Source organism: Anser cygnoides, chromosome 8, assembly GCF_040182565.1.
Source record: "Anser cygnoides isolate HZ-2024a breed goose chromosome 8, Taihu_goose_T2T_genome, whole genome shotgun sequence".
In the NCBI taxonomy this organism is placed as follows: domain Eukaryota; kingdom Metazoa; phylum Chordata; class Aves; order Anseriformes; family Anatidae; genus Anser; species Anser cygnoides.
The window spans coordinates 11,724,773-11,747,118 of NC_089880.1; the positions used below are offsets into that span (position 1 = coordinate 11,724,773).

At 51.4% G+C, this 22,346-nt stretch overlaps 2 protein-coding genes and 1 long non-coding RNA gene across 22 annotated transcripts in view; 2 read left to right on the plus strand and 1 right to left on the minus strand.

Moving 5' to 3' along the window:
* The window catches only part of RGS8 (regulator of G protein signaling 8), a 41,747-nt gene extending 33,492 nt beyond the window's left edge, over window positions 1–8,255 (plus strand). For 16 of the 18 annotated variants that reach the window (XM_067001333.1, XM_067001334.1, XM_067001335.1 and 13 more), the window contains 2 exons: window positions 2,336–2,502; window positions 4,206–8,255. In XM_067001333.1, coding sequence (XP_066857434.1) covers window positions 2,336–2,502; window positions 4,206–4,388 — 350 coding nt within the window. In that variant the 3' untranslated portion in view covers window positions 4,389–8,255. The remainder of the gene's footprint in view (window positions 1–2,335; window positions 2,503–4,205) is intronic. The other 2 variants (XR_010833127.1, XR_010833128.1) reach the window with 2 other exon arrangements.
* Window positions 5,265–20,501, plus strand: RGS16 (regulator of G protein signaling 16). Of its 3 annotated transcripts, none has more exons than XM_048054223.2 (5): window positions 5,265–5,390; window positions 15,113–15,214; window positions 15,831–15,892; window positions 17,064–17,230; window positions 17,488–20,501. In XM_048054223.2, the coding sequence occupies exons 1-5, from the start codon at window positions 5,293–5,295 to the stop codon at window positions 17,686–17,688; spliced, it is 630 nt and encodes a 209-aa protein (XP_047910180.1). In that variant the 5' UTR covers window positions 5,265–5,292; the 3' UTR covers window positions 17,689–20,501. The 3 variants fall into 3 exon arrangements, with proteins under 3 accessions (XP_047910180.1, XP_013054905.2, XP_047910179.1); XM_013199451.3 differs by lacking the exon at window positions 5,265–5,390 and adding an exon at window positions 13,882–14,015; XM_048054222.2 differs by lacking the exon at window positions 5,265–5,390 and adding an exon at window positions 14,510–14,827.
* Window positions 10,170–13,885, minus strand: LOC136791341 (uncharacterized). Its single transcript, XR_010833130.1, has 2 exons — window positions 12,390–13,885; window positions 10,170–11,292 (listed from the first exon to the last, which is right to left on the minus strand). It is a non-coding gene; the product is annotated as an uncharacterized lncRNA (long non-coding RNA).
* Window positions 20,502–22,346: the final 1,845 nt, after the last annotated feature.

Here is a 22,346-nt window from a genome sequence, read left to right on the forward strand (position 1 = left end):
AACATCCTACGAGCCAGTGATATACCAAATGGCATACATCTCAGGGAACTGCTGCATTTTCCCTTCCATACTTTCTCCTTTCTGAAATTGTCAGTCGGCTGTGATGTCCTCTCCTTTTCTTCTCGTAAGGGCTCCCTGCTCTCTTCTCAAGTCATCCGCAAAAATCCTTTTGAATTTTGTCGACATTAAATAGGGAGGGAACATAGGCTTTGAAGCATCCTTGTGTCTCCTGGATTCCTATGTTTCCTGAAGGAAACGAGCCCTAAAACATTCCTCTCTTGTGCCATGTTTATCTGCCCTTGCAGATGCTCCAAGCAGCCTGGGGCAGCGTGATCCTGACAGGCACTCGGCTCCCGGAGATGCCTCTGGAGCTCTGTTCTGCAGACTTCTCGAGGGCTAATGTTGCCTTATTGCCCCCGTCTTGAACCTACAATTTGCACTATTAGCTACTATGCAGTGCTCTTGGGCAAGAGCCCTGGCTTTGCCCACAGTAACAGTCCAAAACCCCCATCATCTCTTTCTACAAGTGCATTAACCAAGGGGCACCAGGACGAGTTGGTGTGATACTGCCATTCTTTCATTCCTTGCCTTCCTGGGGCTGGCAGAAAGAAACTAGGGTAGCTGAGATGGAAACATTCCTCTTCTAGCTGCTGATTGCTGTGCCACGACAGCTCTTTGCAATGCAGAGTGCTGATGGAGCAGTTAGCATTGCCAAGCCTGTCAGTGAAGGAGCTTTGAGAAGCCTGAAGTGGAGAGTATTAGCCTGGAGTTTGGTCCTACCTGGCCTAATATCTTGTTTGTTGTTCCCTTTGAGAGTCAGGGCAGCCAGATATCTCCATTAACTTATGTGCAGCCAGAAGCAGCACTGTTAGTTGCTGTTCAACACATAGGGCAACTTCTTAGGGCTGAGGCTCAGGACCTAGAACTGAAAAATACCTCCCTATCCTCAGCCATCATCTGATGCAAGAGAGGAGCAGAAGATCAGGAGAAGAAGGGGACTTATATTGCTGCTTCTCCCCACATACCTGGTGTAGGCAAGAAAACAAGGACAAAGCTGTAAGGGAGTTTGTGATGGGTCTTTTGACCTGGCCAGCCACTGCCTGCCTTGAAGATGACGTGCCCCAGGCAGCAGATATCACCCCTCAGGCTCCTTCCCTGGTCCTGTGCTCCTGGCCATGGCAGGGAGGAGGAAACGCAGTGCTGCCAAGATCTCCCATAGAAGAAAGGGGGCAGGTGGAGCCCACATTTTACAGCATTGCAGGAGGAGTTCAAGTCCTGCAAACCCTTTGTCCATCTCTGCTGTGCACTTGCACATTCTTTAATCGAGTCTGACCTTGCTGAGCGCGTTCCCAGTTCCGTCAGTATTTTTAGGTGCTTACTTGGAAGTAAGTAGCTAATGCTGACTGGGGAGGTTTCCAGTTATGAGCTACAAATGCTGAGACCCTATAGAAAGAGAGCGGGAAAAGTTAGAAACATGTTACTGGAAGAAGTAAAATTAGGAGCCAAATTTATCCCTAGGCTCAGGAAAGGAGAAAGGGCATGTGTAAAACCTTCAGCTATTTCAACTCTGCTTGTGCCATTCAGGGAAAGGAAATAAAAAACAATAGCTGTGTCCATAAATACACCCAGGCAGGGGTTTAAGAGCACACATTGCCTAATAAATCTTTCCATATTTCTAATCTGTCCCGGCTGACTCAGATTACATTACTGAAATGTCACAATTGCTAAGCATTAGCAAGTGATAAGAACACTTTTACCACTGACTAGACAAGTAGTAATTACGCTGTGTCCTCTCCTTTTCCCCTTTATTGTAGCTATAACAGTTAGGCTCTCCAAGATCCTTCCTCTGTGTAAGTAATAACTAAAAATATGTCACAAGGCAGTAAAGCAAAGTGACAGAAAGCATTGGAGACAAGTCCACGGGCGCTATGTTTTATTAAAGGCTTTTCTTAATGACGGATAGGACGTTACAAAGTGGGACATTAATATGCACAAGACGGTGTGGCAAAGAGACTGTATCATTGGAGCCTGATGATTTCAAGAGGAATTTTTCAAAGGTTAGCTATCCCAGTCCCAAAGAAAACCTTTTCATGTTAGCTGGCAAAAAATATTTTTCAAAATAGCAGCAAAGAATGTTTGGTCTCATGGCAGCTCGTGAGACTCCAGCTGATGTAACAGTGTAAGTTATGAATAAGTCCTGGGATCAGGGACTGTGCTGTCACATAGCCTGTGAGAAAAATTGAATGACCTCTAGTAGACAGATGGGGGAATGCCTAAGAAACTGCTCCCTGCCGTCTTTCTCCTTCCATTGTAACTCCCCTCATCTCCCTTGCAGATGGGCTGGCCGCTTTCCGCGCTTTCCTGAAGACAGAGTTCAGCGAGGAAAACCTCGAGTTCTGGCTCGCCTGCGAGGACTTCAAGAAGACCCGCTCAGCGGCCAAACTGGCATCCAAGGCCCAGCGGATCTTTGAGGAGTTCATCGACGTGCAGGCTCCTCGAGAGGTTGGTAGGCCAGCACCTCAGGCAGGCAGAGCATCCTTCTGGCGCGGGGAACAGGTCCAGCTCCCCTACACGGGGGGTCAGGGCGCTCTTCCTTCCTTCCCTCCCGGAGGTGATGGCGAGGAGAATGCTTCCTGTTACGGGAACACCATCCTGCCTGCTCCTGCTGCCTCTGCTTGCAGTGACTCATCCCCTGGTGAGGGTAACTACTTTGATGATACTAAATTAGTCATAGCCAGTGAGTTCACTGGCAACTGCAACCCACATTTCCTAACCTCCACCAGCTTCCTAGGAGTTTTTCACACTGAACCTCTCATTTACTATCAATCCCCAAACAGGCTATTGGGCTCGTTTCTCCCAGGACATTTTGTCTAAGAGCATCCCACGAATGACTAACTTGTTGACTCTCCAGGGAAGAGTGTTTATCTGCTGACTAACTCCAAACTCAATTAGAGCTCCTGAAAGATGCGAGCAATAACTCAGAGGTGAACAAAAAACGCAGTCACAACCTGAAGCCTGGAATTGTTAAGTCCTCTTTAAAGTACTGACAGGCTGATGTGACTGTCAGATCCTGTGTCGTGATGTTGTGCTGTGCTACTGTATTAATAACGCAACCAGGAGAGTGCTTGCTGCACCTGCTTTCCCACAGCACTTCTCTTGCTTGATAGCACGGGTGCTTGTCGTGATAAAGGTGCCTGCAAGGGGATCCCTCTAAGAGGGCTGCCTCCACTCCATCTTTGAGCTAGCAAGGCTATTATTGTAAGCCATTGTCAAGCACCAAGTGGTGTGGGCATCTCAGGGTGCACTTCAATCCCCAGTGCCCTCAGTGAACACCTTGTGCTGATATTCATAAAAGCTGGGTGAGATTTTCAGGACTGCAGGACTGAAGTTGCATTAGAAATACAAGTGTAGGTTGGATGGAGTCTTCCCTAAAATTTGTTCCTGTTGTCATGCTAGAATGTGAAATGACCTTTAAGTGACATCGAGAGCTAATCTATTTTTGCTGTCATCTGGGTTAAGGCAGACAGCTTTACTTTCTAGACAGCTTTAAGTTTGGACACTGGGGTAACAAGGACAAATAACATCTTAACAGACAGGTTCTAAACAATAACCCTAACAAACGCTAACTGTTTGCAAGGGAGAGAGAACAGGAAAACGTGTATTGTTGGCTTTGCAAACATGCTGCAGTCATAACATGAGGGCTGTTTGTTTTCTCAAGTCCCTACTGAAGATATGGTAACATCAAGCTGTTATGGGAAAAATCAAACAATTTATTCTGTAACAACATAGTTTAAAAACATTTAATAAGAATATACTGATAGTTTAAACCCCGCTAAAAGTTCACTCACCCTTCTATTGGGCGTATAGTGAAGAAAAAGGGAATAGAGGAAACTTGGTCAACAGGAGAAGAGGTATGTTAAGCCAAGTTAGCATTTTTAGAAGATTTGCTGTGTAAATCCATGCTTGAGAGCCTGAATAAAAGTAACTTGATTTCAGAAGTGCTCAGATCATTATAAATCTAGTTCAACTTCTCCAAGTTTGGGACAGGATTTATAACTCTGGATTACTAAACCCCACAGAGTTAGGGGTACTGTTTAGGCATGGCTGAGAGTAGGTGCTTGGTCCTGTCACTGAGATGCAACATGCCGTTTTAAGCAAGCAAACCAGTCACTCAGTACCAAACTCTCTTCTGCTGCTTTTCCTAGGTGAACATAGACTTCCAGACTCGGGAGCTGACAAGAAGAAACATGCAGGAGCCCTCCCTCTCTTGCTTTGACCAAGCTCAGGGGAAGGTGCACAGCCTGATGGAAAAAGACTCTTATCCCAGGTTCCTGAGATCCAAAATTTACACAGACCTGCTATCTCAAACCCAGAGGAGGCTCAGCTAGAACAGCGACGGGGCCCTCAGAAACCATGTGCTTCCTACAACTGCAACAACCCATGTCTAAATGTGAAACTTTCTTGGTGTTAAAAGCAGTGGGGATGAGAAAAGAGGGAGGAGAGGAAGAGGAGGCTTCCAGAGTGTGATCTGAATGTGGAATTAGGACTTTCTGAGTTTCTGTGCTTTTTGGTTAGCAGTAGCATCTTGCAGTTATTGCCTCTCTCTAGCACAAAACCCTATCCTCTCTAGTCATGGGGTCATCTGTTGGGAAGGCAGGTTTCCTTTGAAATTACTACGTTGGTTTGTCTGTAAATAATGTCTCTGCACCTTCCCATCCTTCCAGACACCTCACTGGCTCTCACCTATCCCCTCTGTTTGGAAGGGCCCTAAGGGCAGCTCTGAAACTTGTGTAGCCAAGTACGATCCAAAGCACCATCCCCCGCACTGGCTGCTGGGGTCTGGATCCTGAGGCTGTGAGGAGGCAGAGAGGGTGGGAGTGAGAAGACAAAGGCACACGATTCTTGCTGCTTCCCAGAGTGGAAGCCGTCAGCAAACTCAGCTCACCCTCCCATTTTGGTTGCACACCTCATGATACCACAGCAGCTGACCTGCCACAGCCCCTCCATGCCCTTGACTGCTTTTCTTCCAGGGATGGAGACTAGATGCTATTTTTGTGTGACTGTCAAGGAGCTGAGTTTTTCTCATCAGGAAGGTAACCCCAAAAGCCCTTGCTAGACCTGGTCTTCTAGTGCAAATGATTGTTTTTCAGTGATATTATTTATGTGTACTATAGCTCAGCCTCAGGACCCCAGTCACTGTTAGGCTTCGTTGTGCTAGGCACCATACCAAAACTTCACACAAAGAGGCTTTTGGCCACCAGAGACTTTAATGACCTCAGTGGCTTCTCGGGAATGAACTGCCAGCCGTCGGGAAAGAGTTGGGAGAATGGATGTCCCATCTGCCCCATGCTGAGGTGTAAGAAAAGCACAAGATCCATCTGCCGTGTCAGGTATCGTTTCTCATCATAGTACTTCACCAGCGCATGGCAGGGAGAGGTAATGTGAAAACACAACCTTATTTTTGTCATTTACTGATTATTGACTGTTGTTGTTACCTACCGATTGTCCACTGTGGGTTCAATGCAATGTAAAGAAATACTAAAGGCACAGACCCTGCTGCATGGTGCTTGCTTAAAAACAGGGTGCGGGGAGGCATGCAGCGAGCAGGACGAGTGTCTGGGCGTGAAGTGGTGTGCAAAGTGTGCTTTGGCCCTATTCCCACAGCCTGGATAACCAGCTGCAGGAGAAGGCTCTGTGCAGATGTCGGTTGTGTAACACCACCTCTGTGCTGTGCAGTAATTCTTACCATCTGAATTTCTGCAGCATCGCTTTCCCAGTTTATCAGCTGTCAGGTTCTTGCGATATTTTCTAGAGGGGAAGTGGATTGTCTGTGGGTTTAAGTCTGCAGACCAGAGGTCTGTTTTCTTAGTTTTAGGAAGGTCTGGAAAGGGGCCTCATGGATTTTTTCCTTCTCTCCTTGGAGTCATCCACAGATCAGAGGTTGGTAAACCTATGTTCTGGTTTATTGTGGTGGGTAGGTTTGATACATCAGGTAGCTGGTGATAAAGATATAAATGTAATCTGGTGTAAACTGAGTAGTCTGAATTCTGAAGCTATGCATAATGTTCGGAACAAGATACAAAAGGTCTGCTTGGATATTAGAGGTTACTGTCCCTACATTAGCAGGTTTAGAGGCTTTTTGTAAGGCTGCTGTGCAGGATGTTAGGGTGGATAGGTGTAGGATTATGATAGGGATGATGAGTGTGTTTGGTTTGTTCTGGAGGTACGTTCTTGTGTTCTCTAAGACACTAAATTCTAAATACAGTACAAAAGCAGAATTTCTGTTCAACAGGGAAACCTGCTTTTCAGTACCTGGCTGGTCAACTCTAGAATTCTCTTGCAGTTTTGTAGGCAAAGATCATCTCAAGTTAACTTTCACTAAGGACAGAAGGAGCAGCGTGCTCTGGGGTCCCAGACCAGTGTTTCTGGGAGTCCTCTGCCCCTGCCAGGAAACGCGAGCACGGCGGGAGATGTGGCATCCTGCGGCCACGCTCGGGCTTGGCAGCACAGCCCCTCGACTTTTGAAACTGTCGATGAGATGCATGAGGTCCGTAATGCAGAGGGACAGAGCCCAAAGCCTGAACATCACTGTGCAGATTTCACCGTGGCAGCTTCGTGCAAACTTACTTGCTGCCTGTTTGAAGGTGGGAGCAACGAGCTATGTCTGCAGGGAAAGGAAGGTGGGCTTCAGATTTTGCTGTAATTCTGCTTTTAATGTACTTACTGCTTTTAAAGAGGAGGAAGATGGCCGTCTTAACTGCCCTAGGGTGTTTCTCTTAAAGCTACTGGCACATCTTCTGAGTGGGCTTGGATGATGCTGACCTCTAGTGCCAGCTGCCACATCCCAGCGGAGGCTTTTCAGCACACGCCCTGCAGGCACCCGTTGCTGAGAGGGTCACAGGGACGACCAGGAGATGAGGAAACAGCAGAACGAGATGTTTTTGTCTAGGAATGAGGACAAGGAAAAGAAAATCAGAAGTGAGGGCAATTCCCAGGCTTCCCTGATGGCTACAAAGGCTGGTCCTGCTCAGAGTGTGACTCCAGAAAGCTCAGTAGGTAACATCTCCCGACAGGCTCCTCCAGAGTCGGCGTTGGCATCCTTTTAGTTTGTGCCAGAATTCATCAAAAAACTTCAAAGTAGCCAAAAACTCTGTAAAAACCAAGCTCCTCTCTTTCCTCCATCTGTCTGGGGAATTGCTTTGAGCGGGCACATTCAGAAGTGGCACTGCTGTGACAGGAACTGTATTCCTGCCGGCTGGTGTAGGATGAGTGTTTTGCCCCTTAAATTGGTGCCAGATAATATCCTTGACAGGAAATGTCCTAGAGCATACAGTGGAGCAAAGGTGTTGTCTGAAGCACATGAATCTATCACGGTTATTTTTGTTTCTGCTCTTACAGTTTGTCTCTCTTGCAGGAAAGCAGCCTAGTTATTTAAAGTAATTTATTATTATTATTTTAATAAGAAATTGGCACCAGTTGCTTCTTTTATGTCAAATGTCAGGCTGAAGTGAATTAAAATAGGCAACTTATATCTCTTCCTCTTAAACCAGGGACTGATGAAGGAAATAATGACAGAGCCAAAGCTTCGGAAAGCACTGAGTGATGACTAATCCCCATCGAGGACAAATATCCTATCTTTGATTCATCTCTTACTGATGTGAAAGGGATATTCAGAACTTACAAACCCCATTTTCCTTCTCCACAAGCACACACCTCCAAAAACGTGCTCCCACTTCAAGTAATGTCAGAGATTGCCATCGTATGAAGAGAGGAAAAAAAAACGTTTCACTCAGCTCTTTTTATTCTGTGTTTTTGCTGGCGTGTATCCAGCCAGCTCTTAAGTCCTTTGACAGCAAAAGGGAAGAAGAATTTTACAAATTGCTTTTCCCTACTCCATAAACTTCAGGCGTCATTAAGTCCAGAAGCAGATGCGGAACCCAAATCTGCTTTGAGTTTCCTTCTCCTGCTTTGGCCAGGTTTGGGATTATTTCCATCGTTTCACTGTACTTGTTAATGTACCAATGGGTCCCTGCCCTCCACGCTGGGAAAGCGTGAGGGGCAAAGTCCTGCTGGTCTGAGCACAGGAGGGAAGGAGGGGTGTGTGTGTACGTGGGTGTGGGTGGCTGAGAGTGCATGTGAATTCATGTATACGATACTTAGTGTCTCCTAGTAGAGAAGCTATTCTGAGACGTAGATGTGCATGTTAAAATAGGAGAATTAGGCATAAATGACATAAAATGAGATTTTAGCGGTGTTGTGTTTGCCTCTTGTGTAAGTTTGACTAGTAATAGGAGATGTAAAATTCTGCTAGGCTTCCAATTACCCATAAGAGCACATGTATCAAACTGAACTGAATGTTCACTGATAGACACAAAACCAAAATGTTTACAGCATTCAGAGCAATAGCAAAGCATACCTCATGCCAGTCCTGGAGTGCCTCTCGCTTGTCCCTGCAAACTCTCCCCCACCGTGGGCCTCCTCCTTCTCCCTCCAAACCCCTCTCTCCTTCTCAGTCCTGTCCATGTGGGACGTCCCTCCTCTTCCTCATCTTCACCTCCCTGAAGCACTCCTGTCCATGCCAGCCTTCCCCTCCACCAGCACTGCTTGAGCCCTGGTCTCTCACAGCCTGCCCTGCCCTCCTGGGTGCATGCCCTCTGTCCCCAGGCATCTGTCCGTCCTTCTTTTGCTTTTCCTTTTCCTTCTCCAGACTCTTGTCTTGCCATCTCCCTCCTACATACCTCCTACTGTTGCTCCTAGTAGCTATTCCTTGCCCATTATATGAGGAGAAAGTGCTTTCACCTAATTTATGCACCATCTTTCCTTCCTGGGGCTGCTGCAGTTGTCTTGTTCCTTGGTACTGTGTTTTCTCTGGCACTGACGCGTTTTATCACAGAGCTGGAATTAACGTCAGTGTCGTTGCCAGACCAGAGAGTGCTTTTCTCTACCGTGCACCCCTTGGGCTTTGCAGAGGCTCGGCTTGGCCCCAGTGTCGTGTCTTTGTCCTCCATTCGTGTTCCACGTGCTGTGCTTGCGGCAGGGGCTGGCTAGGTGAGACGGCAGCTGTGCTCCGCGCCGCGCGCTCGGGCATGGAGTCGGAGCTGCCTCGGCAGGGTCGCAGCTGTGCTTCCTTTTAGCTTCCTGATTAAAAAAAAATAGAGTAAATAAAGGTGTGCGCCTTGTATTTGCTTAGTGAAGTCAGTCGTTTTGCTCTGTGCCTCCTCTTGGTTTTACTGGAAGGCTGCATCTGGGATTTGATGCTCCGGTAAACTCAAGTGGAGTTCAGGGAGCTGAGTGCATGGGAGGGAGGTGGCAGAAGGGGGTGAGCTTAGTACTGAAAAAAACCAGAACATTTCTGGCAAAAAGGCACAGGAGCAAAGGCAGTGCCTGCTTCTGGAGGGACCTGGCATACCAGGGAGGCAGGGGACCAGGCACGGTGTCAATCACTTGTCCCCAGTGGCCCCACGGCTCCCAGTTTGCAGCTCCAGCTGGCCAGCAGTACCCAGGCTGGTGCTGGAGGGCAGGACCTCCTTGCTGCTCCGCTCCGGGCTGTTCTTAGCCTGGCCTGACGGAGGGAGCAGCTCCTGTGTCTGGAGGTACAGCACCGCCCTGCAGTGCCTGGCCCTGCCTGGACCTACAGCACGACAGTCAGGAGCGGCTCGGCTCTGAGTCTGCGGCATGGATAATGGTGGTGTCCTAAGAGAAATGTCTTCACGTTGCTCTGTGGATGCCCACAGCCACCAGCTAAAAAGGACTGGGGGGGAGGAGGCTTTTTGGGGTGTTTATGCAGCCCTCTGTGGGATACTGGTGATGAAAGAGCAGGGTACACGCACGCCCTGGGGTGGATGCCCCTTCTTTAAACTCCGTGACTGATGTATCTCATCCTCGCACAACCTCTCATCCCCTTCCTCTACAAGCAAAACGAATGAGACACACAGAGCTCAGATGTTTCTCCAAGCTCTCTGGCACCTCCATCTCCTGCGGGATGGCAGGAAGGGGCCTCGAGGGCCCGATCTGATAATCGGTCCTGAGTAAGGTGCGGTTCAAGATGTTTTTGTTCCTTGAGAAACGTGATCGTGGGTGGCTTAGAAGAGAGGTAGGAGGGAGTTAGCGCACGGGGTGAAGTCAGAACTGGGCCACCAGGTACCTGGGTAAAAGACCAGCTCTTGGAAGATGTTCCCTGTGCCACGTTTTTATTTTAATTATTTAAAAATCATTTAAAGTCCTGATCCTGTAGCTGCCTCCGCGGTGTCTGGGTGCTGCTGGTGCCGCAAGATAACAGGAGCAGTTTGGGCAGGATGCGCAGGTGGTTCAGTCTGATTCCTTCCCTCGGGGAGGGCATGGGCTCGGCTTCCCTTCGCCTTCCCTTCCTCATTAGCTGCTCGTTTGCTAGGCTCGCCTTCCCCTAACGAGGCTGGAGAAGCTCCTCAGCCACATCAGCTGCCGGACCGGCGATGACACCCCCCGAGTCCCGTCACCGCGTTGTAAAGTGTCGTTCACCTTCACTGTATAGAGACCGCGAGGACGCGAAATAAACAGCCTGGGAAGCACCCGCCTTGTGCCTGCATGTCCGGGAAAGTTGAGGGTCGAGCTCTCGTTCCTTCGCGGGGAGGGAACTGGGCATGGGTTGTACCCGGGGACGGAGGGTTGCCTCCTAAAACAACTGCTGAGGGAAAGGATGAAGGAGCTCCAGGGAGAAGGCAGCCTGGAGAGCGGTGACGGATCCCTCGGCTCTGGGAGGAAGGCAGCGCAGATGGGAGGCGTAAGCAGCAGACAAATTGCCTGCTGCCCCGATCTGGATCCCTGCAGAAAGCACCCGTCCATCTGCAGGCCCTTCCCGGACGGAAAGGGCTCGCACCGCAGCGGTCGGTCGCTGTGTGTTCAGCCTCGCTCGAGGGAGGAAGGAAAACCAAACGCTGCTCTCCGTGCCCGCAGAGAGGGGCCGGGGGACGCGTCCCGCTGTGCTGCAGGTTGCTCTGCCTCGTTGCCAAGCACGAAAAAAAAGCTCATGCCCGAGGGAAAGGATGCAGAGCAGGCGCTCCCCAAAAAGGGAGCTCCCAGTATGAGCGGTCCTGGGGGATAAACTGGGGAGGGGTGAGCAAGAAGAGGTTCAGCAGGTCTGGAGCCAGGGGAACCCTTTCCCCCCGAGGAAAGGCTTACGTGGGAAGCACTGGGGGCACGCAGAGCATCCCCGAGGTCTGGCAAGTGGGAGCAGGCAGGGACCCGGCCCCGGTGCCCTCCTCCCTGCCGAAGGTGAGCGTTTGTTACACGGCCCCCGCAGGATTGCTTCTTCAGCTAAAAAAGAAACCTAAATGAGCTTGTTTTTCTCTGGAAGTCACTGCAGTGAAATTTATCAGTCCCTCTGTCTTCTTCCTATCCCACCCCCCCCTTTTTTTTTTGCCCTAATTCTCTTCTTTTATTGTTTTTCCTTTTTATCTGCAGCTTCTTTCCCTCTAAGCCTGTCTCTGAGCCAAAACAATTTGCATGCATCCAAGGGGAGAATCTGCCATTAGTGCTGCTCTGTCTCTCCTCTCAGGATATATTTAGCTATTGCCTTTTTTTTTTTCCTTGCTCTTCAGTGGCTTTAAAGAGCAGGTGCTGGGAACGGAAAGAGAAAATTAAAAATACCTGCTGTCAGATACCTCTCCCTGCACAGATGTGCTCTGGCGCTTCAGAAAGCGAGCGTGTGAGCAGAGTGGGTAACAGCTGCCCCTTGAAAACCTCATTTGTAATTCTAATTTATTATTATTATTTTTAATTTCAATAATCTCTTTCCGCACTGCTACAGATTTCCAGAGCAGCTATTTCCTCTGGTGCTCCATGCGAGGGTAGCGTGCTCTCTTGCCGGGAATCCATCCAACGCCCCGGGGCAGGGGCTCACTGTCGGGGGGCGAGGGATGCACGCTCTTCCTCTCCTGCTCCCCTGCCTCCCTTCCCATCCCTTGCTGCATCCTCCCCTTTATCCCATCACCCTGTATAAATTTGCAGTTCCTCTTCTGCCTCTGTCCCCCTCTGCTCCCTCTTTTCCCACGCCCAAGATCTGCTCCCAATTTACCGTGGCTCCTCTTCCTTCTTTCGTGTCTTTTCTGGAAAAAAATCTCTGCAGGTAAATGGGGGTGGGGAGAGGCTCTTAAAAGCAGAGCTGAGCTCGGTACAGCCCCCACCAAAAGGCAGCTGGGCTCCTGCTCCTCCCGTGAGCGTTTCCTCCCCAAACTCTAACTCCTGCTGCCCTGAAATGAGGGCACCAGAAATCCCCGCAGCAGCTCGCAGAGCTTCACGGGGCTTTGGGGGCCCTTTTTACGTGGTGCTGGGGATAAAGACTTTATTTTCCTCTTTTTGCATCCCTAACCCAGAAACGACAGAGGTGACAAGCTTTTGTGCTTTGCTTCCACCTGTGAGGCCAGCAGCTCCATCCCTGCAAGCTCCAGGGCTGCGGACGCGGCTCTCCCATTGCCGGAGCCTCCAGCACCTGCGCATCCCACCTTCTCCCAAGCACCCAGGGCCCCAGTGCACCCAGCTGGGGCTGCCAGGACCTCCCTGGAGAGAACAAACCCCACGAGGACGGTGCTGGCGATGTGAGGGGCTGGGCTGGTCCGTGGGCGGGCGGTGGGCTTCGTGCCGGCGGTGCTGTGGCACGCGTACGGGAAGGGAGCACGGCCCGGGCGTTGCGACACAGCCGGGTTTTGGTGTTCCAAAACAAGGGCTGATAACGCAGACACCGGGCTGGAGCCACGGGAGGCCGCTAAGCTAAATGAGACAGGAAGCACGTAATTAAATTAGATACAGAGCAGAATAAAGACATCTGAGTACACATACGTAGCTGGGCTCAGAGGCGATTGCATAACCCGAACGAAGAGCTCTGCATTAGAAAATATTGCAATGACTACATCCCATGCTGGAGAGCTGCCCATCCTCAAACCTCCCTTACCCCTTGAAAGGGGAGAGTGAAAAAACTGTGAGAGTGAAAAAACCTGGCCTTGACGGGGAGGACTCTGCTGGAACAGCCCGATCCCGCGGCCCCATTGCCTGGGCGCAATTTCCTACAGCTTTGTGCATCCTCTGGCTGAGCAACCTTGGTGCCAAGATGCAGCCTTTGGTTTAATCTTTTCCTTTAGGTTTAAAAAGGCTTTATCACCTGGGCTGGTGATAGCCAGGGATGAGCGGGGAGGAAGGAAAGGGACAAGGAGTTTCCGTTGTTTCCATCCTCTCTCCTGCTTTTAGTCTCTTTCTACTCTTTCCACCTCTGGTTCTAGGTAGGATGCCCCTTTATCAGGTGTTTCCCCACACTTTACTCAGTCTTTCACTGAGGCGCTCCCCCTCCCCTTCTCCCACCGCAGCCCCAGCAGAATATTTATGACCACGACACACCAGCAAACGTCAGCCCCCGTTTATCCAGCTGCAGACGTGGCAGGAACATCGCTCCCCTCTGCTCTGCTCGCAGCGCCTCGGCCGCAGCGGGGTGCTTGGGGAGCTGCAGCGGGGTCTGCAGAGCGTGCCAGGGCCCTCGTCCCCGCCGCCAGCCCCGGGGGACCCTCCTGCTGCGGCGATGCCAGCCTTGGCCACGCGGCGCGGAGGGTTTGAAGTCACCAGCCGTTGGGATTGCGCTGACTAATTGCCTTGTCCCCCCCTTCGCCGTCCCCGGCTGCGTGCCCGCGGTTACTCAGCAGGCTCCGCACGTCGGTGGAAGCGAGCCTGTTTTTTCCTCTTATCGAGGAAGCAGTTCTGACTGCGATGCTCAAGGACGAGCCTCCCGCCCCCCTCCCCGAGCACCTACCCAAGCCGTTATCTTCTGCGCTGGCTGCCGGAGCAGCTTTTGGTTGGCTGGAGGCCGGCGTGGTGCTGGGTACCCTCCCAGCCCTCCCACCCCATATAAACACAGCTCCTCGCCGCTTCTCCAGCACACGGCAGCAGCAGCGCAGGTGCTGCCCCAAGGAGCTGATGAGCTGCTGGATGCCTCGGTGCCCAGCTCTCAGCATGTGCCGAGGGGTTGCCGCGCTTCCCATCACTTGCCTGGAAAGGTAAGGGGCTTTGCCATGCTGCAGGGCTGGGAAGCAGAGGATTAGCTGGAAAAGATGATCCTAACGTCGGAACAGCCGGGCCAGCCTCCACCGTTGTGGCTGTGGTGGTGTTTTGATAGAAAGCTGGGTGCAGCCTGCCGAGAAACACGCAGCCAGGGAAGGCAGCGTGATGTGCTGTGGCCGCAGCTGTGAGGCTCCCCTGGAGGGGACGCAGAAGCTAAAACGTGCAGAGGGGATGGAGGCTGGGCAGGGCTGCCCCGTGTCGCTGTGTGCAGACGCACGAGGTTTGTTTTGCTGCCTCCGTCTTCGCAGGGCTCGCTCCAGGTTGGCAGCGGCGCTATTTTTGTCAGTGCTCGGTGACATCCTGCCTAACATGGCTACGAAGCCCCACGCCGCTGCCTTGACATTTAAATGCTTATTTTTGTCTGGGTGCCTTGGGACGCCTGCAGGAGCTGCAGCACACAAATAGCAGCGGGGCTGTGCGCTGCCTCGGGGGCACCCAAGGGAGAGGAGCCGGGGAAGCAGCAGCTCCCGCCCTATTGCCGCAGAGATGCCCGGCAGGGATGTGTCTGGCTCCGAGGTGGCACAGCAGCTGTGCTGCCACCACTCTCTCTGGCTCTTGAAGGCGTGGGGTAGATGGACGGTGCCACCACCACCTCCACAGCATGGCAGCTCCCCCAAAACAGGGGAGCAGCTGCAGCAGCAGCACAGCAGGAGATGCTCCCCCTCTGCCGAGATGGAAGCGACCGCTGTCGTTTTCCCAGTGTGCTGAGAGCAGCGTTGCGTGGCTGGGAGGGCGGAGAAGGAGCTGGGTTTGTTGGTTAATGCTCCTGAGGGGGCTGCGGAGCCGGGGGGGCCACCAGGGCTGCAGCTCTGCCCCATGCACGCACCTGGCGCTACCTGGGAGGCGAGCAGGAGGACGCTGTCCCCTGGCTTAACGCGCTGCTGAGCCTGGTTGCCGGGGAGAGGAAAAAGCAATTTGGGGATTGTTTTATTGCACACGGCAGAAGGCGAGAAAGGAGGTGAAGGAGCGAGAGGGGACGGTGGTGGCGGTCCCACGTCCCCACATTCTCACCTCTCCCCTTCCTCCCTACCAGAGCCAAGGAACTCAAGAGCCGCCTGGGGATCCTGCTCCACAAACCAGAGCTGGCACACCGGATCGGGGCGGCCGGCAAGCTGCAGCTGGGCTCCAGGCAGAGGTAAGGCAAGCTGGGGGCTCTCCTGGGGGATGCTCTGCCCATCTGTGCAGCTGGGAGGATGCAGCGCCGCTCGTCCCCGCGGTCCCACCCCGGCAGGCAGCGGGGCGGATCGTGTCCCAGCTCCACCAGTTATAAAGCCAGACTGGGGGCTGATGCTCTGCCATTAGGCGGAGCGGGGACTCAGCATCAAGCAGGAAAAGCCAGAGGCTCCCACAGGCACTGGTTTCTCAAACCAGTGCCTGGGTCCCCCAGGGAATGCGGACAGCACTGGAAACAAAACACTAAATCTTGCTGCTGGAGGCAAGGCACCTTCGTGCTGAGAAGCTCTGCTGGGCTGGCACCAGGAAAAAGGGCTCCTCTGAGCATCCTCTAAAGACTGCCTGGCCACAGCTGCGCTATGGAGCTGAGGTCTGGGGAGCCATCGGGGAAGGCAAAAGAAAGGGAAAAAGAGAAAGGAAAGAGGGCCCACAGGTAATGGATACTGGGGTCTCGCTGTGGTGTCCCGCCGGGTGCCGCTGCCTCCCGTCTTGCACTGTCTCATCATGAACTGCTTTAACGAAGCGCTCCCGTCCTTCTCCGGCAAGACGGCAAGCCTCACGTCCTTTGTCTTTTCCAGAGACTCCTCACGAGAGGTGCTCGAGTGGAGGGAATCCTTCGATCAGCTCCTGAAGAGTAAAAGTGAGTAGGGTTTTTCTTTTCTCCCCTTGATGAGAGCGCGTAGGACATATGCCTGGAGTCAGTGTGCGAGGAAACCTGGTCTCATCCTCAAATTAGATATGTTAGAAATTCAGCAGGTGCCCTCCCTGCCCTGGCAGAGCTGACACTCAGCCGGACTTTACCCTTTCCTCCTGGCCGGGTGCTTTCTGGGGGGCACGAGCGCTGTCTCACAGCTTCTTGGGCCAGGAGCAGCAGGATGGGCATGGTGAGCTGCTGGTGTGTACCTTCTGGCGGGGTCACCGTGCCATCCCCAGCCACCCCCAGCATGCCTGCTGCTGGCACAGCCACCTTCACGCAGGCTTTATTTGCTCGGAAAACATTGCTGCCCTCTGTCTGCCTGTCCTGTTCCTCTGGGGATGGCTCTTACGCTGGGAGAAAGCATCCGGCTGCTTTACTGAACTGCACGCATCCATTTTCCCCTCCAAAATTCACTGTACATCTGGTGACGCACAAGGTTCCTGTAAGGTGTTGGTGGTGCCCAGCAAGGGGACCAAATCTGAATACAAAAGCAGTTGTCTACCTTAAAGTTATTCCACGGCAACAGATAGCCCTTCTGCAGTGCTGGTCTGGGGCTAGGCATATTTTTTCCAGCATTTATCACGCGCTGTGAAGGTTAGCAAGCATCTGCAGCTTTGTAACGCAATAGAGACACGGCTCTCCTGCTGCAGGCACTCTTCCATGCTCCACAGCAACTCGTTCCCCCTAAATCTCAGCTGAGAAATAAAAACAAAGCCATCGCTGCTCGGTTCCTGCAGGCGTACTCATACCTCAGTGGATTTCTCCATCGGTAGAATTAGATCTTTTCCGAAGCTGTAGAGAAAACACTCTGAAGACTCATTACAGAAAGGTCAGATAAATAAAACTTGTCTGTGGGAAAGGATTTTATTGGAGTCTCGAGGCCAATTAGCAGAGGCTCACAGGGTGGAATTTGCCTGGAGGGAAAGGAAACCCGCAGATGCCACAGCCTGGTCTCCCGGGGAGAGGCCGGTTAGGCAGTGCCGCATCCAGGAGCCCCGTTACCTCCTGAGTGCCTTCGTCCCCTTCATCCCCTTCATCTCCTTCATCCCCTTCATCTCCTTCGTCCCCTTCATCTCCTTCATCCCCACTCACCACTTCTGTCTCCTCTGTCCAGACGGGGTGACCGCCTTCCACACCTTCCTCAAGACAGAGTTCAGCGAGGAAAACCTGGACTTCTGGCTGGCCTGTGAGGATTTCAAAAAGACCCGGTCGAAAACCAAGCTGGCCTCCAAGGCCAACAGGATCTTCGAGGAGTTCGTCCAAAGCGAGGCGCCCAGGGAGGTGAGAGCCATTCCTGCCTCTGCAACGTGGTGCTGAGCAGGAGGGGAAGGGGTAAAATATCCCAGGTGGGTTTGTTAAGTGCTCTCTCAGCTCAATGGGAAGATTTGCCCTGATTCACGGGAGCTTTCTAACCTCATGTGGCACCCCAAAATGAAGGGATATAAGGGTTTGGGAGTGTCTTCACCCTCGCTTGGAGAAGATAGCGTGGGAGGGAGGTTAACGCCAAGCTAACGTTTGTGGGCTCTCCTTCCCTGCAGGTGAACATCGACCACGAAACCAGGGAGATCACCAGGAAGAACCTCTCGGGGGCCACCTCCGCTTGCTTCAACGAAGCCCAGGCGAAGACCCGCACCCTGATGGAGAAGGACTCCTACCCCCGCTTCCTCAAGTCCGCCTCCTACCAGGACATGACCAAGCAGGCCGCCAGCCGCGGCACCAGCAAGCGCTTACACACCTGACCCGCGCCCGCGCCCGAATCCGCCTTCGGGAGGGAGGCCGGGAGGGGAAGCCCTGCCATTTCGGCAGGGTGCCCGGCACCTCAAGCGCTTCTGCTGAAGCTGCCGTGAAGAGAAGCCTTCCACCCCACCGCCGCCACCGCCACCGGGGCTGCCCGCGGGGCCTGCGAGCGGCGGGCCTCGAGTTGCGAGGCCAGGGGACAGCACAGGCCTCGCGGTGACGTTGTTATCCCTCGCTTAAGCTGTTTGACCCGCAGGTTGCACCTGGTCTTAGGTCACACGCATAACTTTTTATTATCGTTATTATTTATTTTAGCATTGTTATTACAATATGTATTTATGAGAAGAGCACCGCTCGAAGCATGCGCACATTGCTTGCTCTGAGGAGCTTGTAAATTAATTTATTTTAGATATTGCCACACTTAGCATGCCTCCCACGGCTTCTGTATAATAACCTCAAGAAAGAAAAATGGATTTTGTAGCACGACCACGGAGCAAGGTACGCGAATAGCAGCAGGGAGAGCTGCGACTGGCGGGCTGCTAGCGGGGTCTGAGGTTTCCTGAGAGCACGGAGGACCATTGATGGCCATAAAAGGATGCTTTGCAGTTCATGCTGTTTCCTTTTTATTTTTATTTTTTTCCCCTTAAATAGAGCTTTGTGACCGGCATCTCAGCACGTGGGCTAGCAGCTTGTCCTAGGCAGAGAACAGCGATGTAGAACAGGCACTTTGAGTGTTGAAAACTTAGTTTGTAAACACGTGGGAGAGAAAAAACGGGGTTTTCCCCTGATTTGCAGTCGGGTCTGGTGTTTCTTTGGCTGGCAAACCGGTCTGCAGCCAAGGACTCCCAAGGACCAGTTTGGGGATGTTTTTTTCTGACTCTTCCCAATTCTACCTCTGAGTCTTGGTGGGTCCCGGCTGCATTTGCAGGGCCATTTAAGATGTTTTGCTATTTATTATTTATTTTTACAACTGGAACCACCTTCGTTGTGTTACTGAGGTAAATGATGCACAAAGGTCCATTTTTGTTACTAATATAACATTGTCATGACAAAATAAATTGTAAAGAGGACAATGCTGTGACATCACGTTTGATTGTGGGCTTTTAATTTATTTTTGCATTCTGATTGCGGGGGGTTACGAAGCACACAACGTAAGGAAAGCTGCTGGCGGTGCATGGCTTGAGGCACGTTTACGGTCACTTTAAAACTTGCCATCTGAGAAACACAGAAAGGCAAGGGGGAAACTTGAGAAGAGTAAAACTTCCTCTCGGCATTTGGCTCATCGGAGAGAAATGAGCAGTTCACCAAAGGATTGTAAGCAAGAGTTAAGTTCTGATTATATTAATTGCCAACGTGTTTAGTACTGTTTATATCGCTCACCCTTTTCTGAGTGCGTTTTCAGGACTGCAGTTCACAATATCCATTTAATATCAGTAGGACACGGTTGACGTTTAAGCACAGGAGGGTTCACGTGAAGGATGCTTTGACTCACTGTCATAAATAACATTAGATTTAGCATTAATTCCTCCGGCGAGTGAATTATTTTCCAGGGGGAAGCACCTGGCATTAGAGGGAGTGTCAGAAACCATCCTACCCCCGGTGCAGCTCTTGCTGCCTCTCAGGTCTGGGATGCTTTGGGGCGGTGTAGCTCGGAGGTGCTGCTGCCCCCGCTGAAAACCAGCCCAGGTGTGCAAAAATACACCAGCTCTTCCCAGACCTGTACCCTACAGTTGCCACCCACCTAAATGGAGGAAGATAGATTAAACTGCCCATTTTATCTTTTATTTGAGAAGGAAGAAATGAGGTGAAAGGTAGCCAGGATGAATTTAAATTATCCAGCAAGAATGACTCAGTGAGAGCACCGAAGCAGCACTGAATCAGGCAGAAACAAAATTACATTCTTTTTAACTGCAGGGTCTGACTGAAAAAAATAATTAAAAAATAAATAAATCTTGCACACCTTGAAATTAACTTAAACATGATTTAACATTCAAAAATATTCAGATTGGCCAAACAAAAGAGGTGACAAAAATACTTAGCCAAGAATTAAAATATTTTTGAGATTTCTTTAGGAGGAAATCTGGGGCTGTGTCCACTCTTGGTGCCCCGTGAGCCGAAATGGCCCAGACTGCATTTTGGTCTTGGTGGTAGCACTGAGACCTTTACAGCTGGCACTGGAGCATCTCATTTGCAGCTCTTCTAATTTCACAGAGAGAAAACTCCATTGACAAAACCAGAGAAGCCCTGCTTGTGTCCAGCATGTCCTCTGCGATTGCTGTCAAAACCCCGTGCTAATATAACAAAACCTTTAAAGCCTTGGGAAAAAAAACAAACAAACCACAGACCCGCCTTGAGAACCAGGAGCTGAAGTCTCCCATAAACCACAGCCGAAGTTTCCCAGGGTGGAGGCAGTGAGTTTGGAAGCAGAAGGGAAGATTTCAGATGTGGGGAGCCAAGGCAGGCGCTGCCCCCAGGCACGGCCCGTACTTGCTGCGGGGCCGAGTTTCCACGAGCTGGGCTGCGTGGGGATTTACTGCGTGGAAAGCAATCAGCAGCGTGCCCGAGACATGGCTTGCTCCGAGGGTTTCAAGAGACATTGCCCTGAGCAGCACCGTGCCCCAAGCGTCTTTGCACACTTGTATTCTCACTGTGCAGCTACATACGTGGGGGACCCTGTGAAGGCATGTGTTTGGGCAGGTGGCACATGCTGGTGTGCAGATGCTCTCTGTGTGCACACGTGGGGGCAAACCGATGTGTCATTGCATGTGTTCATCCAGTATGTATTTTTTTAAAAGACAGTCTGCAAATAAATGTTATAAAATGTTGCTTGATTTTTATTTTTTTTTTAAGGAAGCTCGCCGGCAGAGGGGATGCACTGAGGTATTGCACATACTGCAAGCTGTGTCGCAGTGCTTTGCCAGCCTCTGCGCCAGCTGATGGGGAGGGAGCAGCTGCACTGCACTAATTCCCAGCCTGCTGCCTTCTCCTAAAGCTCCCCAAATCCCATGTGATGGGTTTCCTTACGGCTTACCTCCCGTCCCCATACATGCACAACTAAATGCCAAGGTTTCCAACCCTGCCCTGCTGCGTGCAAGGATTCCTGCCCCCACAGTGCCTCATGATACAAAGTGAAAGGCAGTATTGCTGCTTCCTGGCATTGCAGGGGTGCTGAGCACACAGCTGAGCTCTGCAACCCTGTGCTCCAAGCCAGCTCTGATGTGCTGTAATCTGGGCACAACCTGTGGGGAAGGGCACGGGATGAGAAACAGCTGGGAGAAGTGCTGCTGGGAACCACCTCCAGCTGGGAAAATGCATTTAAGCTCCGGTAGTTGCATGGCGCCTGCTGTGACATCTTTTTGGGTGATCTTGGATGCCTTTTGAGGAGCTGCTCTGCTCTTCTTGCCCAGGTACTGGGGATGGTGCCCTGCTTGGTGGGGTCTCTGCACACCTGGATGTTGCCCTTACATCTTTTTGAGTCCGCTCTTGCTGATGGATGTGCTGCTCTTTTTGCGCTGGTCAGGGTTGAGCAGCAGCCCAAAAGGCCAGCAAATGCAGGTGAAAAGTGTAACAACGCTTCACTGCAAAATGAACCTTGGTCAATGCTCCTGTGTTCCTAGCTGCCCCCACAAGGGCTTGGGTCACATTCTTCTGCAGGCTATTTTCCAGGGCTGTGTTCTAGCAAGCCCCAGCAGCATGGCCAAGTATATAAGCCCCGGGATGTTCCCATTTAGAAATATAATAAGGAAGCAAGCACAAGGAACATGAACAAAAAAAAACCCATCCTACTATTCATAGTTTCTTTTAAAAATTATTTTAACTTTGGCAGGCAGTTTTTATTGTCATGTTTCAGCTCATGGTTTTGTGGGCGGTAGCCAGTGCGTGGATGCTGCCTCAAGGGAGGGTTGTGACATGGGTGAATATCCATCAGCACGGAGGATGAGGAGGGTCATCTCCTGAGCCCCTGTCTTGCAGGGGGTAAGCAAGCACTCTGCAAAAGCTCCTATGCTTTAAAAAGCCTCTGAGACCTTTCTATTCCCCAAAAATTGCCCAGTTGCACTTAAACTTATTGTTGCGCGAAAGCAATTTGGATCAGGGAGGAGAGATGGGGAAACCCAGCTTTGCTGGGGAAAAAAAACCTGGGGAATACCATGCTTTGCTCTGGGGAAGCCCTGCTTTGCTGGAGTACAGATGCACAGCAATTCTGCCTGATGGCTGCAAGCACCTTGCTTCTGGCTTTGTGCTGGCCCAGCTGCAGCAAAAGGTGGGAAAAGCCCTGTAGTGATGGGCTGCAGGGTACTGGGACACGGCCTGCTGTGGCGGTGTGACTTTTGCAATGTTTTCCTTCCCCGAGACCAGAGGGAGAAGGTAAATCACAGCAGGGGAGAGCAGCAGCTCCTTTGAACTTGGTGGCCGTCACTCTTCCTGTCCCTTGGCTGATCACGGTCATCCCTCAAGCGAGAGGCTTCCCTGTCCTTAATTTGGCTTCTCATTTTCGTTAATGCTACCCTAACTACTGTCGTGCTGCACAGCACAGCGTTTGCGGTGCGGTCACCACAAAGCTGTTTGTCTGGAAGGCATCCTGAGTCTGTTCTTCTGCCTTGCCTGCAGTTGTATTTACAGCTTTATTTTTTGGGAGCCATTTCTGATGGCATGTCTGTCA

Coding starts and splice junctions, on each gene's coding strand:
- RGS16 (XM_048054222.2), top strand. CDS start 14,652: ATGGACGGTGCCACCACCACCTCCACAGCATGGCAGCTCCCCCAAAAC. Junction 14,828..15,112: donor GAGGGCGGAGAAGGAGCTGG/GTTTGTTGGTTA, acceptor CCTCCCTACCAG/AGCCAAGGAACTCAAGAGCC. Junction 15,215..15,830: donor CAGCTGGGCTCCAGGCAGAG/GTAAGGCAAGCT, acceptor TGTCTTTTCCAG/AGACTCCTCACGAGAGGTGC.